At 44.1% G+C, this 13023-nt stretch overlaps 1 protein-coding gene across 1 annotated transcript in view; it reads left to right on the plus strand.

Annotated features, from left to right (window-relative positions):
• The window catches only part of COMMD10 (COMM domain containing 10), a 150014-nt gene extending 138653 nt beyond the window's left edge, over nucleotides 1-11361 (plus strand). Inside the window, exon 6 of the mRNA XM_038123862.1 lies at nucleotides 11236-11361. Coding sequence (XP_037979790.1) covers nucleotides 11236-11346 — 111 coding nt within the window. The 3' untranslated portion in view covers nucleotides 11347-11361. The remainder of the gene's footprint in view (nucleotides 1-11235) is intronic.
• The last annotated feature ends 1662 nt before the right edge of the window (nucleotides 11362-13023 follow it).

Consider the following 13023-nt stretch of genomic DNA (forward strand, 5'->3'; position numbering starts at 1 on the left):
GCTTAGAGCCCTGGCGACTTTTTTCCTGTGATTTGTAGAGAAGCTCCTGATGCCTTCACCCTTAATTGCTTTAATTAGTCCATTATCCTTCTCTAGGGGAATTTTCCACAGAAAGAGAAGATGTCACTCCTTGAAATGTTTGACTGGTAGACCAAAAACCTCCACTGTCAGCTTTTAAAAAAAAAATTACTACATTCTAAATTGAGCTATTGTATTGACAATTTAGCATCTAATCCTATTGCTCTAATTCAGTCATTTGCCTGTGCATTAGGATAAGAATGATTTGCATAACAGCCTTCAGTCTTCTGTTTAGCAACAAAATATTCTGATTTTTGCTTGAGTTAAGTGGGATCAAACTGCAAACAGGCTGGAGAGTGATCCCAGGGGACCTGCGCTGATTCTAGCACTGCTGGGGAAGATGTGGCTGCTCCATTTTCCTGCAGGCTGACTTGCAGGGAGCTGGGGCCTGCTGGCAAATGTCCCTTCTTGGGAAATTTGAAAAAAGAATAGGAAAATGTCTTGCTTGCCCCAATCATGAGTGGTTAGATTCCACTTGCCTGTATTTATCACTTTCTACACCACTGATAAGGATTGTTTTAGCAAGTCAGCCTTTATGTGCTGTTTTCCTTCCTTAGAGCAGAAAAGGTTTGTAAATGGGTTGTAAACCTTCCACTGGAGTGGCAGGACTGATAATTTTTTGCTTTCAAGGAGACAGTCCCCAAAGAGATTATCTGCATCAGATTTTCCTGGTGAGAGCTGGAAGTGTTCATTCCCTATTTGAAGACTGTAGGGCTTGGCATGGTCAGAGTTGCATTAGGTGCCCCCCACAGCCTGTTACCGAGCTGTGGATGGCTCTGCCCCATTGTCCAAACCATCCTGCTGCCTCCCACGTGCTAAAGCACAGCCCTCACCCCACATTCCCTGTACAGTGCTTTGTAATTCTGAGATGTCAGTCTTCCAATTCACCCAAATTTTCAGTTTCTTCTGCTAGGCATTTTTATTTTGTTTAGCAGCTAGATTTTACACATGCTTAGTAGTTTTACATTCATTTTCTGTGGCTGGCAGATAACATTTTCCCAATTGATTAAGGATCCAGAATTACAATTGATTAAGGATCCAGGTAGAGCTGCTGCATGTGACTGCAGGCACCTGAAAAGTTGTAACTCCCTGTGGCAGATCATTAACTTCAGATCAATAGGAAAATCATTTTTTCCTGCCTTTTTTTGTATTTTTTTTTCCAGTGTCCAGATGCTTCTCAGGGAGGTGTTTTCAGAGAGAGCTGTCATTCCTTTAACACAAAATTGTATTATCAAAAATCTTATGCTGGTACTACAAAAATGCTGAAATGAAATGCAAATCTAGACATTAAAGACAGTGTCTTTAATAACTGAGATAGATTTCTTTGAGCTTTCCTCTTTTGAATGGTACTTCTTTTCCTAGGAAAGAGTATGCAGATAAAGGAATATTTGTACAAAGAGCCTGTTTTTACAACCCTCCCTCAACTTTGGTGCATATCCTCCTTAAGAGGCCTGTGGGATCATACCATTTGCAGCTGTCCACATCACATGATATTCTCCATTGTATTTTAACATATATACTTTTGTTAGGATGTCATCTATCTATCTATCTATCTATCTATCTATCTATCTATCTATCTATCTATTTAATTAAATTACTACTCTGAGAGGAAAAACTGTGGATGTTTTGATTTTCCAGAGGCTGTTGATAACCTGGGGTTTGCTTGTTGGAAGAATATATTTCAATGTTTTCTCCTCTTTCCTGCTAAATTATATGCAAACACTCCTTCTGAAGCTCAGCAAAGTCCATTTTCCATTTTGAAGATTATACTGCTGTGTCCTTGTCTGCATGTCATCTCTTCCACTAATTCCCCTAGGTCCTAGTTCAGCATTTCCCCATGCTCTGAGGGGGAGATGGTAGCAGCTACAGGGTGGCTGGGCACCCTGGAGAAGGCAGGCTGGCTCAGGGGCTCAGGGACTCCCCAGTCCTGGTGTGGTATAAGGGGTTTCGGAGCTTCACCTCACTGCTGGCTCCCTCAGTGCTCCTGAATGAGGGAAGGAACAGAGAAGGTTGTAGGTCTCCTATGAACCATTGGGTCTTAAGGATGAGTTTTGAAGCATTTAATGCTCTGTCCCTCATTTATTACCTCTAATGCTTTCAGACTAAGGAATTGTCATGCTTGGACAGTGAGGAGGCTGCATCTGCAGCAGGTTTGGATCACTGTGGCACTGATCCTATCCATTGCACAGCCACTGCCAATGGCATGTGTGAACACATCTCACCATCCTGGCTGGGAAGCATCCAGGTCCCCATCATGTCCTCCCAGGTTCAGGCCTGTGGCTGCATTACTTAAATTAATTCCTCCTAATGGATCATGTTCCTTTTCTTCTGCACCAGAACCTACTCAGGAAGACAAAGTGGTCCCCCTGGCTAATAAAGTGTTAATATTTTCAGTCCCAAGCCCTTATTCTTATTTTATTTTCGTGGCCTTAGCCAATACCATAAAGCCCCCAAATCCCTGGCAGTCTTTACCACAGAGATAAACACACAATGAACCTATCTGCACATCACAAAAAGCCGACAGTAAATTTACAAGTACTCAGTGGGATATGGGGCCTCCTTGCTGATAACCAGCTTTGGCACTGAATAGGAGCTGTACACTTATGCCTACTTTGTTGTGTTATGTTTTTCCCTGCAGATAGCAGCTTGTTGTGAGAAAAGGCAAGGACTGCTGCTGGAGTACACTCAGCGCCCTTGAAAACACATCTGTGCTGTGTCTCAGCTCTCCTGCCCAGTTTAGTCATCACTGGTGTTTGTTCATCTTTCTTTTTTATTTTGTGCCTCCTCTCCCTTGTCTCTGCTAATAATTTCACAAATTCTCTCTATCTTATGGGCCAGAGATAGTTTCTATTGAAACTGGCTGAGTTGCACAAATTGTGAGAGGTTTTTCCATGGTACTCTGGTTTTAATCTGTGTTGATGTCAAGATCCTCTTCTCTGCTGAATGCTTGCTGGGGTGTGAAGCATCTGCTTAGCTGTTATGTGAAGAAATACATTTATTAGGTAGTTAGTGTGATCACATAATCATGACAGGCACCAATGCAGTCACAGTTCCATATTTTATGAAGTGGGAGGATATACAAGCAGGTGGGCAGCAAAGCAAAAGTAGGCACATTTCTGCTGCTAAGGGACACCTCTTCAGAATTATGTTTCCAAAGTCTTTTTCTGGAAGAAAAGGTAGGGTCATTATCTCTCTGTGAGTGCAGCAACTGAGGCAGGGGTGGAGTGACCACTCTGTGTCAAGTGCTTCCCAGCTGGAGGGGCACAGGGCAATGTTGCAGGTGATGGATGCAGTGTGCAGGACAGGGGCAGAGACAGGGCTGGTCCACTGGAGGAAGGTGACAATGACCCTCAACCATCTTAGCTGGTGGGAAGTAGTGATGTCCACATAGGAGGTGGGGATGGAGCAGGGCCAGGAATCATTCCACAGCATGGCCAAGTCTGGATGGAGGGGTGTGGGTGATCAGGAGGAGTTTTGGAGCATTCTTGTTGAGGTGGTCAGGAGTGAGCGGCTCCTCCAGGCCATGCTCAGTTGCTGACCGACAGGTCATATAAATTTGTTACTGCCCTTGAATGGAAAGGAAATGTTTAAATCCCTTGTGCTGCTCAACATGCAGCAGAGCTGGTTTCAAATGTACACAATTCTTACCAAGGTGTGTGCAGGAATGGGCAGGGAGGGGAATGAATGTGTAGGGAGAGATCCCTGCATGTGCATTATTGGCCGGACTCCCTCTGCCTGCACCGCCCAGCACTGATGAGTGATGGGGTCTATTGGGAATCAATTCCACTGGACCAAATCCCAGAGATTCCAAGCTAATTGTGCACTATCGCCCCCAGGGGAGGAATTTCCTCAAATCATTTCAGTGCAGAGAGCTGATGGAGGCCACAGGCTTGCTTTGTTTCCCCTCATTCAGGCAGGAGCCAGAAGCTGTCACCCACAGATCTCTGGGTTCATTTTGCCCACAAGACTCCAGTCCAGCAATTGGAATAGTCTGCATTTGTGAGAGAGGTGAAGGCTAGAAATCTCACTAAGCATTTTAGTCATGCAAAATTGTCACCTTTGATTTTCAGAAAGCTGCTTCCCCCTTACCATCTGGTGCCACTTCCCTCCCTGGAGACACCCAACAAAATAATAATATGGATTTTCGCATGTGAGCTGGAGATCAATAGCAATCCTTCCCACAGCAGCAGCACAGTACGTGAATCACTGTAACATTAGAGTATAGGAAGCTCAAGGGAGACAGAAGCAATGCCCTGCACTTCCTTTTTGCCCAGCTTGTCCTCCCAGTGCTCCAGCAACCAGAAATTCTTGCTGCTGTGCTTTGTTTCTGTCATGTAAAATGAAAACAGGTAAGGCTGAGCTATCTGCCTGCTCTGAGGAAAATGGTTGCTTATGGTGTACAGGCTGGAAAATAGTTTTCTTTCTGTTTCTTCCATCTCTTAATGACCTCTGTTATGCTGTCAAGACCTTTGATGATTTGCCATCTCAGTGCCAGTCAGGCCAGCTAAATCTGTTAGCTCCTTTATGATACATATCCAGGGTGTTTTCCACCCATGAAGGATGCAGGCAATTTGTGTAAAGAAGGTATGAGAGACTTCTTTGGGCCAATTCCTTTATTTAAAAATTCCTGCATCACCTGAACTCCCAGTATGCATTGCCAACATTTCTGAGATTTCTGGAAGGGATAACATCAGCACTGAATAATTGCAGAGAAAACCAAATGTGTCTATTTTTCTAAATTATTCAAGGATGTAAGAGTGTTGCACGAGGCATGAGTGAGCCCTGAAACTGTGCATATGTGAGCCTACCAACACAATGGAGTAATGGTGTACAGAGCTTTCGGAGGAGCTGCTCCTCTTTTCCCTAAGCTGTCATTGTTGATGATGAGAAGGCAAAAATATTTCTAATTTCTTTTTCGCTTTGCTGGTGGTACAAAACAAGATAACCCACCATGATAATTATGCTATGATAATTTTTCTGTGCTCCCCTGTCACAATAGAGGAATGAAACTGGAATACCTCAAATGGATGTACGAAATGGTCTCTCTCATGTCACGTGGTAGTCAGACATGGCATCCAATTCTATCCTCACACACCATACTAATCTCTTTCTGAATTGAGAGTTAATCGTAATAAGATGACAGAGTTCTAGAGATTTCTGAAAAATAAACCAAACATGTTGTCAGTTTGCTCTGAATTTTCCACATCTCTAGTGCACGATGAAGGAAAAGACCCTTTAAGTATGTTGTAATCTGGTATCAGACATTTCTCAAATTAGCATTTTCTGTAGCATCATGTATGAATTAGAATTCTGTTGAGACTTATTTTTTATACTAAACTGGTTATGTGATACATTAGGTGTATGTCATTGTGTCCATCAACATGGATTTATTTTCAGCAAGCAAAATGTATGCAATTTAAAGGATTTTGCTAGCTGGTGATGTTCACTTTGGTAAGCATGGATGTATAATGAAGAAGGTGTCTTTTCATTTAAATGTGTTACTCTTTGGATAGGTCTTAATCTGCTTCACTCTGTTTACAGGATGTAAATACATCTCTAAGTAATTCTTTTTCCAATCAAATCCTCTTTGCAGCACAAAACCACATAATGAAATAATGGCAGTTTCAGTAAATTTTTGTTAAAATTAGCACCACAATTTCTGACATATCTTAATATTTTTGTGATTTTTAGGTGTCACACTTCATGCCAATTTTTTCCACACTCCCACTTCTACCCTCCCATTAACATGTGTTATTGTTCTAGAGAAGGTTACAAACACATCACAGGAGGATCTGTACTCTCAGTTCACCTGCCACATGCTGAGTAATAACATCAAAACAGACTAATCTTGTGGAAATAAACTGACTTTCTGTTGAGAGCAATATTTACAGAGATGCGAGAACTGCAGCCAGCGCTCTCACCATGTGTGTGAAGGATGATCTTTCTGCTGCCTTTAGTTCCTCTCCTCCAGCAATTTTGGCTCTGTCCTCCAAATTTTACCCAGTGAAGCTGCAAGAAAGGGGCTTTCCAGCTCTTGAAGCTGCTGCAGGAAGGTAAACGGACACTGTCAAGTGGGTGACTGCTGCTGTGACTGGCTACAAGACTGGGCTGTATGCATCTATCCCACACGGATACTGAAGTTTGAGTGCATCAACATATGGACATATGGACTAGTTTCAAACTTTAGGTGCAAGTGCGGAGAGGCAACACATTTGCAGAGGTGAATGCTTTGGGGATCAGGATGTGCCCTCATCTTTAACTAAATGAGTAGCTGATTAACTGACCAAGTCCACAAGACAGTTCTTGGCCTTGAAAAACCTTATTTGTTCCTCTGAGGAGCTGAAAAATATTTGTTTTGATTAGAGGGTAGCAGGACTACCTCAGGAACACATCACAGGGAGGAAGAAAAGAGGCACAGTTGTATCTAAGGGAAGGTTGGACTCCCTTGGAAGAGATTGACTGTAGGGGTTCCTGTGTTTTACTAAGCTTGGGTGCTCTCCAGACAGCCCTGGAGGAAGGCCAGAAGGGAGGGAGAAACACAGAGACCTCACATATTTTTACTAGCTGAATCTTAAGCATGGTTTTCCTTTGTGTCTTTACCTATGTCTTCAAAAGAATAAACTATCCCATCTATTCTGAAGGTTGTGATTAAATGTTTCTCTTTTCATGTAGCCTGATTTAAAGATGATGTGAAAGTAATTGGACAGTGAGCTCTCTTCCAGCAAGTGCTGCCAAATGCATACTGTGATGCAGCAGCAAGTGCCCATATCCCCTCTCTGTGGCTTTTGCTTACTCACCTTCACATTATCAGCTTTCAGGAGGGAGGAATGTAGGTACCCTGAGCGTGGTACCTAGGATGGCTTTGGCAGTTCCCCATGTATGTGTGTGAACATCCATACCCTGTCATGGCATTGCTTGACCACAGGAGCTGTCCCCAAGGTAGAAAGAGTGACTTTCCTGGTGTGACAGCCTCAAAAAAATCAAGCCTGGCAGGAACTTCTGTTTGTTTCTGGATGCTCTGCCTGTGCCTTGTACCAACTCCTGCACAGGAGACTCTTGCTGTAGGAATGTCTGTTCTCTTATTTGGCTCTCCCTGGGGATGTGTGTGGGCCCATGAGGCTTCAGCCACAATACGAGCAGCTAATGAGTAAATTTTGTTTCTGGTGAGGGAAAGGTCAAAACTACCCTGGCTTTGGCAGAGCAGCGCTCATAGTTTGATCTGAGGAGTGCGCCTGTATCATATTCCTTTCAGAAGACTCTCTCAGTGCATATGTTCTCTGCTAGTTCACCTAGAAGTTGTCTTTAGCAAGCTAAAATTGTGGTCTGCTGAGGAATGTATGAAATGATAGTCACAAAAATAAGAAATTGATCCAGGGTACAAGGTGAGACCCTGTGGAGTAGGTGGGAGAGGATCCATGCAGCACTCCACAGCCTTCAGGAGTCACTACCCAGAGCTGATGGAATGCTGGAAAATGGCACCTAGAGATTGTTCAACACTACTCTGGGATGTTCACAGTGTAGCTGTGGGGATGATTAGGCTTTATGACTGAGGAAGAATCAGAGACAGAGGAAGAGGGATCAGGGATGATTGAGAAGGAGCAAGTCCAGAAAAATAGGGGATAAGGGATAAAAGGGGACAGATGTATGTGAACAGGAATGGCAAGTGTACTTTTCACAGTTGATTGACTCTTCATGCATGTGCATGTGTGTGCTTTCAGTGCCAGCTGTGTGAGTCAGATCATGGTCAAGAGATCACCTGCCCAACTAGGATCCTTGCACCTGGGAAGGACACACTGTGTGCAGTTTTCCTTGGGGACTTGTGTGTGTGTGTTTGTTCATGAGAAGCTCTGAATAGGAGCTGAAGTAGGGGTAGGGCTTGTAAGGCAGCCAGAGAGGCTGGGGATCCAGGACCAGATACAGCAGAGACTGCCTAAGGCCACTTACTGAGGGAGAGGAGAACCACAACCCGGCCACATGCATGCTTCCCATTTGGATGAACACTCTGTGTGTTGAGAATAGAAGCTCAGCCTTGCTGCTGGGTGGGTTTGGGGACATAGAGCAGCAACAGCAGCAGCAGCCTCACATCTGTCAAACCACATCTTCAGCACCCATGAGCACTGGGATTATTAAGTAATTCACTGATTACCTGAATACTGGAGTAGGGATCAGGCTTATCAGTGCTGCTGCAAGGAGGTTGAAAGTCTGGATTAGCATTCCACATAATGCTGACAGTAGAGATATGGACCGAAAAAAAATAAGATATAACTCGATTGGGGTGAATATATAAGTTTAAATGGAAACAGACTGTGGTACACAAACACACTATTAAGTGACAGCCCACTTGTCTACAGTACATGGATGGGACTCTAAGGTGGCAAGGAGACACATTTTCTGCTTCACACAGAAAAAATGTTCCTGAAACTACTGGGTCCGATTTTGGACACTGTATCTCAAAAAGAGGCTATCTTACTTGATAAAAGACAAGAGGACAGTGGGAGTAGCACAGTAGACTAGAAAACATGAAAAAAATTTGGGCAAATTCCTTCTTTAGTCAGAGAAGAAAATTTCAGCTGGAGATAGGACGACCTTGAATCCAAACTGATTTGTGTTTATGAGGGTGTTTACCCTTGGTGTTCTTGGACAGGCAAGAAGGTCTTGATTGGTGCCAAGAGAGATGTGGAGATCCTGGAGCAGGTTCGGCAGAGAGCTGCTATGTTGGTCAAAGCTCTAGAGTGTATCTCTCACCAGGAAAGGCCGAGAGAGTTGAGTCTGTTCAGCCTCAAGATGTGATAACCGAGAGGGGACCTCATCAGTGTCTCTAAGTATCTGCAGGGAGGGTGCCATGAGGATAGACCAGGCTCTGCTCGATGCTGCCCAGCAGCAGGATGAGAGGCAAGGGGCAGAAACTGATGCACAGGAAGTTCTGCCTGAAAATGGGGAAGAATTTACTGTGCAAGTGACCACACACTGGAACACATTGCCCAGAGAGGCTGTGGAATTTCCCTTGCTGGATATACTAAAGAACTGTGTAGAAACAATCCTGTGCCACGTGCTCTTGCATGACCCTTCTTGTGCAGATGACCTGCTGTGGTCCCTTCCAACCTTACCTGTTCTGTGATTCTATAAACCAGGGAATGGAAGAACCACAGAAGCACAGAGAAGGACAGGTGAAGCTGTGGGGCCAGCTGCCAGTTCACCGGGCTAGTGGGGTCTCCAGTGTCCCAGCTCTGGTGTTATCCAGCAGATAACATCCACCAGAGGTGGCCCTGGAACACCGCACCCCGACACCCTATTATCCTCTGTGGATACCTTGAAGAGGTCACACTCCCCAGTCTGTGCCTGCCCTTGCTGAGAACACAGGCCAGGGTTTCCTGTCTTCACCGCCAGAAATGTACACAGGTCAGAGCAAGATTAGTCAGGAAAGCACCAGGCCTCCCAGGCTCTGGGCTCACTGTCAACTGATAGTCATGCCTCCCTCTAAAACTCTGCTGACCTGATGCTTTGTGGGAAACAAAGGGCTATTGAAAGCTGCTTCTAGCAAGAGATGAATGCAGAAAACTCTTTGCTGCCTCCAGGCTTAGTATATAGGTCAGGTAAAAAGTACAGTGTTACTAACCCTTTGTAAATAAGTAATTAGGGCACTTAATGTAATTGAGCAGCATAATGAATAGTAGCAATAGAAATGAATTGCAAAAGGTTTCTGTCCTTCAGAGAAATGCATAGGTATGCAAAAAGCATTTGCTGGTATGTTATGGTGTTTGTGAGTGAGAGTAGTTATCAGAGAGACAGAAAGAAATCTTAGGTTTTCCACTTGGTGTCCTGCTGGGGCAGATTTCGTTCCAGCAATGCACTTTACAGTATTTGGTTACCAGAACTATCAAAGGTGGGTGAAATATATACTTTTTAGACTCAGGTCCAAGAGGCTCAGTGGGTGTAGGTTGACAGAGTGCTGCTGAAGGCAGCAGAGGTGTGCCAAATTACGCTGTCTGAATTAGCTAATGCACACTCGGGGCAACACATCCTGCTGGGCCCCACCAGCCTCTGCGAGCTCAGCAGATTTTGTCATCAGTTGGAAAATACGGTGGCAGGTTTTGGCTGTGTCCTGTCCCCAGCACCCCCTCCACCAGCACCCTGCCTTCCAATTTCTTCCTGGCTCTGTCCTCTGGCCCTATAATAGGATAGCATCTGCCTGACTGAAAAGCTGTTGTTATGAGTTAGTCTGTTAAAAGGATCATGAAGTGACTGGGTATCACAAGGAGAGAAACTCTTTAATTATCTAATGTTAGGCTATTGGACTCTGTTGCTGGGTATCAGAGGGTTAAATATATCTGAACTTCTGTAGGTTGAATTGAGAAGATATGGTTTCTGTCATATAATAAATGTTTATAGAAGTTTCATAGATGTCACTCCTGAATTACTGTGAGACTGGAATATTCATGAAGTATAACCTCAAGGGAGGCAGAGTATCTGGATATCTAGCCAGTGCGCCTTTATTTTTAGTTAAAACCCACCTTTTTTCCTAATAACATTTCACCTCCTGGGCTTGCTGAAGGTTTAATCTGGCTACTCTTCAACTGTGTAGCACACTGTTCATGATTAGCTGTGGTCAGTCCTGCATAAGGATGAATGGGGAGTATGTTCCCAAGAGTGTCCTTCTGGTGGAAAACCAGAAGATGATCCTTCTACCTGCAGACAGGTCATAGCAGGTGCTGCCTCTCAAGCCTGGGCCCAGCCTTTTGCACCCCTGTGACGTGCTCACCAAACCTACATATACTCCTGAGCCCAAGATGTTGCTGCTGACAAGGATCAACAATACCCCAGGAGAACTGGCAGTATAGTACATTTGGGAGAGTATTTTATGTGCTTATGTTTAATATAGTCCCCTAGGGTGACGTATACATTTCTAATTTATTTTATCTATAATCTACTGTGCAAACTACAATTACAGATTTCGGTACTGTCCAACAATGCAGTTGTAAAGCACAACAGTAAATAATATCTGAGTGAGTGAGAACATGTGTTTTCAATTCAGATTTGAAAAGAGAGGGGGAATCAATCAGGCATGTAAATGTAAATGTGAATGTAAACGTATCTAATTTTCATAAAGGAACTTGTGCTCCAGAAGGATTTTACCATTTACCAGGGTTTCTTCTTTAGGCTATAGAGGATCCAAACTGCCTGGAGTCCTGGGCTGCAGCCAGGTTGCAAGCAGTCAACCCTCAACACCATCCATCCAGGGGAAGGAGAAGAAGAGATTTAAGAGGATGATATAAAAAGGTACAATGTAGGGGGGAAACCTTCCCCTGCTGAGTCTCTTCTTCCTCCAATGTGCTGTCTCATTGCAGGGAGTGGTCTGCAAAAGAACATTGCTCACCCTGGCCTCTTTGCTCTGGTTTCTAACAGCTTATCAGGTGACTGACTGCAGCAGCTCAAGTTGCAAAGATGGGGGAACACTCAAGCCAGTGTTAGGAGTAGTTATGCGTGCACGTAAATCATGCACGTGAGTCCTGAACCACATATGGAGCTGCAAAAAACAAAAGAAAGTAATTTCTACAGTACAAATAATGACTATTCTATTTTAAAAAAATCTGGGTCACCTAAGGCTTATTTGAACCAAACTTAAAAGACAAATAAAATCATAAGATGAAATAAAGTTAAGCCTGCTAAATGGAATAGCATTTGGCAAATAGCCTGTTTTATAAAACAAAAGGGTGGCTAATTCCTCTCTGATGCATAATATTGGTCTAATAGGAAAGACTGTCTCAATTTAACAAAGAGCTAATTCAATATATTTATGAATACAAGTAGGGCTGTTTCATGGAAGTTTTCAAAGGAATTAGTACTTTTCTCTTTCTTGAATTTTTAGCTGAATGTGGGCTGAAGTATTTTAGGACTAGGTTAAACATTGTTTAAAACGTACCTTTTTAAAGCTCTCCATCCCCTAGGTTTTTGCTGTTATGTCTTTCTGTTTCTAAGTAAATGAGCAATCTTTGAACTTCTCTTGTTATGTGGTTTGTTTATGTGCTTTTATAGGTTAAAACCTTCTGCATTCACATTTAGCTGTGGAGGAAATGTATTATTTTCCCTGAAATAAGCTCAGACAAAATGCTTTCTGTTCTCCCAAGCTTGGAGTCCCTCAGGTATTTTATACTTTAAATAATCCCTCTGAATTGATGAAAAATGCCTTGTAACTTCCCAGCCAGGAGGGCGGGTGAGGTAGTCTGGTGGGATTTAGGCATAGTAGTTTTCTGTTGACCTGTGCCCTGTTCTTGGGTTCCCAAGGATGCGAGAGGATGGTATCCTGGCACTTTGTAGGAGCCACTGCTGATGCCACAGGGCTTTGAGCTCTGTCGCCATGTGTGTTTAGACATCCTCTTCCTGGCCACCTTCTGCTTCGTTTTTTCTCCATACACTAAGACATCCCAAAAGACAGATGGTGAGCCTTCTCATGAGCCCAGATGCTTTGCAGCCCCCAGACCTCTGCCCTCCCTAGTTAGCAGCCGTACAAAGTGTTTCTCTCCTGCAAGGAGAGCACAGGTTCCAGGCCTGTCTGGGCAGGTGGAACAATGCACTCAGCGAAATGCGTTCTCGACCCTCCGGGACGAGAGATCTGGTTACAACGACCACGTAAATCCCCAGATTTTCTTGTCAGTCTTGCCACAGCTGTGTGTGCCTGCTCTCTCCCTCCCCCCTGGCCTGTGGGATGGAGATGGGGGGATGTGAAGTGGGGGTAAGCTCAGGGAGGCACCCATTAACAACATGGCTGCTGTGAGGAGAGCTTCCCAATGATTTAGCCCACTCAGAGTGATTTGATGCAGAGAGCTGTGCCTCACCTACCTCATGCTTTATTAGGCTCTTTTCCAGCTTGCCTGTGCATGGTTAAACAGACTTTGAACCCTATTACATGACCTTTCGGGTCCTTGCCTGTCAATTGAATTGCTTCCC

Source organism: Motacilla alba, chromosome Z (assembly GCF_015832195.1).
Source record: "Motacilla alba alba isolate MOTALB_02 chromosome Z, Motacilla_alba_V1.0_pri, whole genome shotgun sequence".
Classification (NCBI taxonomy): Eukaryota; Metazoa; Chordata; class Aves; order Passeriformes; family Motacillidae; genus Motacilla; species Motacilla alba.